Source organism: Saccopteryx leptura, chromosome 6 (assembly GCF_036850995.1).
Source record: "Saccopteryx leptura isolate mSacLep1 chromosome 6, mSacLep1_pri_phased_curated, whole genome shotgun sequence".
NCBI lineage: Eukaryota > Metazoa > Chordata > Mammalia > Chiroptera > Emballonuridae > Saccopteryx > Saccopteryx leptura.
In genome coordinates this window covers 64140459-64144925 of record NC_089508.1, presented here as the reverse complement: position 1 = coordinate 64144925, position 4467 = coordinate 64140459, and the positions used below count along the sequence as shown (strand labels likewise).

Here is a 4467-nt window from a genome sequence, read left to right as displayed (position 1 = left end):
CAAGACAAATTAACTCATCCCTAAGCACCATTACTAATGCAAATTTGCTTAGCAGGTTAAATAGATCTGTGTCATATTTGCCACCCTATTTAACACCATATACTCCCTCTAAAATCTTATTTGATCTCAGCCAGTCCAATTCTCAATTTCCTCCTCCATTCTGCCTGGGACAAGGAAGGGCTGGTGTTGAAAAATGATGAAAGCTAAGTGTAGTAGGCTGAGGGGCATTCTGCCTGAGGTGATTTAACTTGATTCCTTCAGTTACAAACACTACTGTAAACACCATTCCCAGCTATTTTATAAATAGTCTAGACCCCATGATACTGTACATGCTGCATTCCCAAAAAATAAACCTCTACTAGGAAACAAAATATCCCTGCCTAGTGAAAAGACATAAAATGGCAAATAAAAGTAGAGTAAACATTAAGATTGACAGTACTGGTTTTAAAAATCATCATCTATGATTTATTTATGTTTCAAATATATCAGAAGTTTTTACAAGACCATTTATAGTCCATGTGTCATTTCAATGGAACTTTAAGCATTTAAGAGTTTTTAACTCCATATAGTATTAACTTTTCTTCTCTTCTAATTCTTCTGCCAATTTCAACTTTTCTTTTAATTCCTTCTGATCTCTGGAATACTGTTCAAATATTGGTTGAAAAATATATATTCCTCCAGCAATTCCAAGGACGCTAGCAAAAAGCAGTTGTGGAAAGGTCAATCTCCCAAACATTTTTGCATACACGGTGCAGATGGTTTTGAAAAATGACGCTCCACTCGGGCTATCCCTTCAGATCTGTGTACAAAGAAAATGGAAAACAAAGCAGTAAGTTAGTCCAAGATCCTTTTTAAAGATTTTATGTCATAACTTTGCTCCAGAGTGAACAGTGTTTTTGTCATAGTATGTAAATATCACTAACTGATTTAACTAACATAGGAACACATAGATCAGGGGAGTATGGAAAATGAGGGTTACGAAACGGCGTAAAACAAAGCTAAATCCTACTATAGAATGCTCTCAGGGTTTTATATGGATAATTTAAAAGGGCAGAAGTGGGGAAAGGGTGCGCCGTATTCTTCATGCCTTTAAAGGCTAGGAATCCAATCTGGAAGTAGGAGATGGCGAAGTGTTACTTTTTAGCAATATATATGATTAAAAACATTTTTTTTAAGTTTATGTTGTTGTTTTATTAATTATAAGTAAATCATCTGCCATCCGTTTTTGACAAAAATATAACAGATTTAGCTGGTTTTACTTCCTCTATTGTTACTTACTGTACTTTCTGGAAAGTTATACTCCTTGCCAACTTCCTAGTTGCTGGAAAGGCTAGGTAGGTGTTTATGAACGAAGAAAGCAGAGCAAAGGATTTACATGTTTTTGTTATTATAACAATATTTCATGACCTCCTAGACCAACCCTGAAGGTCACAAAAATCATTAGTGGTAGAACTGATACTGGAAACCAACTTGCTTATAATATCACTAAAACATAATTTAAACTAATCTGTAAAAGAAAAACCTGTTTTCTCCTGGACTCTACCATTAACTAGATAAATGACATCACCAAACATGCTTTGGATCAATGGCTGCTAAAATAATAATAATAATAATGCCATTTGCTCTTCAGAAAATTGATAATTAAACCACATCAAAAATGGGAAGCCTGACCTGTGGTGGCGCAGTGGATAAAGCGTCGACCTGGAAATGCTGAGGTAGCCGGTTCGAAACCCTGGGCTTGCCTGGTCAAGGCACATATGGGAGTTGATGCTTCCAGCTCCTCCCCCCTTCTTTCTCTCTGTTTCTCTCTCTCCCTCTTTCTCTCCTCTCTAAAAATGAATAAATAAATAAAAAATTTTTTTTTAAAAAAGGGAAAGTTAGCCCTGGCCGGTTGGCTCAGTGGTAGAGCGTCGGCCTGGCGTGTAGAAGTCCTGGGTTCGATTCCCGGCCAGGCACACAGGAGAAGCACCCATTTGCTTCTCCACCCCTCCCCCTCTCCTTCCTCTCTGTCTCTCTTCCCATCCCGCAGCCGAGGCTACATTGGAGCAAATACGGCCCCGGGTGCTGGGGATGGCTCCATGGCCTCTGCCCCAGGCGCTAGAGTGGCCTCTGGTTGCAGCAGAGAGATGCCTGGGAGGAGCAGAGCATCGCCCCCTGGTGGGCAGAGCGTCGCCCCCTGGTGGGTGTGCGCCCCCTGGTGGGTGTGCGCCCCCTGGTGGGTGTGCGCCCCCTGGTGGGTGTGCGCCCCCTGGTGGGTGTGCCGGGTGGATCCCGGTCCGGCGCATGCTGGAGTCTGGCTGCCTCTCCCCGTTTCTAGCTTCAGAAAAATACAAAAAAAAAAAAAAAGGGAAAGTTACCCTTCTGCCGGCCACTGACTGGCTAACTGACCTGGACAAAGTTATTTTACCTTTTTGAACCTCATTCTCCATATCTGTACAACAGGCTAAATCATCCCTACTCTGCCTACCCTGTTCAATAAATACTGTGATCACCCAAACAATGAAATGTTGTACAAACATGTTTATAATGATCATTTCAGGCATACCTCGGAGATATTGCACATTTGGTTCCAGACCACCACAATATCACAATATAGCAAATCAAATAAATTTTTTGGTGTCCCAGTGCACAAAAAAGTTATGTTTACACTACACTGACTTCTGTTAAGTGTGCAACGGCATTATGTTTAAAAAAAAAACAAGGTACATACCTTAATTAAACAATACTTAATTGCTAAAAAAAATGCTAACCATCATCTGAGCCTTCAGCAAGTCGTAATCTTTTTGCTGGTGGAGGATCTTGCTTCGAAGTCGATGGTTGCTGACTGATAAGGGTGGTGGCTGCTAAAGTTTTGGGTGGCTGCAGCAACTTCTTAAAATGAGTGAACAAGGAGGTTTGCCGCTTGGATTGACTCTTCCTTTCACGAACGATTTCTCTGTAGCATGCGATGCTGTTTGATAGCATTTTACCCACAGTAGAACTTCTTTCAAAATTGGAGTCAATCCTCTCAAACCCTGCTGCTGCTTTGTCAACTAAATTTATGTAATATTCTAAATCCTTTGTTGTCATTTCCACAATCTTCACAGCATCCTCACCAGGAGTGGATTCCATCTCAAGAAACCACTTTCTGGGCTCATCCATGAGCAGCAACTCCTCATCTGTTAGAACACTTGCTGCTTCACCTTGTGCTTTTATGTCACAGAGTCGGCTTCTTTCCTTAAACCTCTTGAACCAGCCTCTGCTAGCTTCAAACTTTTCTTCCGCAGCTTCCTCCCCTCGCTCAGCCTTCATAGAATTAAAAAGAGTTAGGGCCTTGCTCTGAATCAGACTTTGGCTTAAGGGGATGTTGTGGCTGGTCTGATCTTCTATCCAGACCACTAAAACTTTCTCCATATCAGCAATGAGGCTGTTTCGCTTCCTTATCATCCGTGTATTCAGTGGAGTAGCACTTTCCATTTCCTTCAAGAACTTTTCCTTTGCATTCACAACTTGGCTCACTGTTTGGCGCAGGAGGCCCAGCTTCCGGCCTATCTCAGCTTTTGATAAGCCCTCCTCACTAAGCTTAATCATTTCTAGCTTCTGATTTAAAGTGAGAGACGTGCGACTCTTCCTTTCACTGGAACACTTGGAGGCCATTTGTAGGGTTCTCAATTGGCCTAATTTCAATATTGCTGTCTGTCAGGAAAGAGGGAGGCCTGAGGAGAGGGAGCGAACAGGAGGGGCCCGTGGATGGAGCGATCAAGACACAAAGATTTATGATTAAGTTGCAGTCTTATGTGGGTGTAGTTCCTGGCGCCTCCAAAACAATTACAATAGTAACACTGAAGAGCACTGACCACAGATCACCATGACAAATATAACAACAATGAAAAAGTTTGAAATATTTCACGTTACCCAAACACGAGGGAAATACAAAGTGAGCTAACACTGCTGGAAAAATAGCGCCCACAGACTCGCTCCGCTCAGCGTCGCCAGAAACCTTCAAGTTGTTAAGATCGCAATATCTGCGGAGCGCAACAGAACCAAGCGCAAGGAACCGAGGTATGCCTGTACCCTCACCATCGCCGCTCAGCCCTCCCCGCGCTCCGCGCTCACGGCCAGTCACTGACCCCGCCTCCCGCTCGGGCCTGCAGAGCGGGGTCCGCCGCGCCCGCAGCTTCCCGTCGCCGGCGCTCAGACCGCAACACCAAAGGCAGCAGCAGTGCTGACCGAAAGAAATGCATAAGGGAAAGTGCGGGCAAGCCCTTGGCCAAGTTTAGTAGCGCGCACCAAACCTCCAGTGCTCAGAGATGAAAACACCGCCTCGGGGAGCTGCAAAAGTTGTCCTTTTCCCAGCTCCCTCCGCGCCTGTCGGAACGGCTGCTCGCAGGGGCCAAACTTAGTGAACCCAGAAGCCGTGCGCGCTGCTTCAGCCCAAGGGGAAAGTGGGGTGTCTGGGTCCGCGGTGCAACGCAGAGCACTAGCAGG

General features: G+C 44.2%; 1 protein-coding gene across 8 annotated transcripts in view; it reads right to left on the bottom strand.

The window, feature by feature from the left end:
• Window positions 1-439: 439 nt before the first annotated feature.
• The window catches only part of PIGBOS1 (PIGB opposite strand 1), a 31119-nt gene continuing 27091 nt past the window's right edge, over window positions 440-4467 (bottom strand). For 2 of the 8 annotated variants that reach the window (XM_066343071.1, XM_066343072.1), the window contains exon 2: window positions 440-799. In XM_066343071.1, the coding sequence (XP_066199168.1) occupies window positions 572-736 (165 nt within the window). In that variant the 5' untranslated portion in view covers window positions 737-799 and the 3' untranslated portion in view covers window positions 440-571. Of the gene's footprint in view, window positions 800-2710; window positions 2891-3894; window positions 4381-4467 lie in introns of those variants that run through there. The other 6 variants (XM_066343070.1, XM_066343073.1, XM_066343068.1 and 3 more) reach the window with 6 other exon arrangements.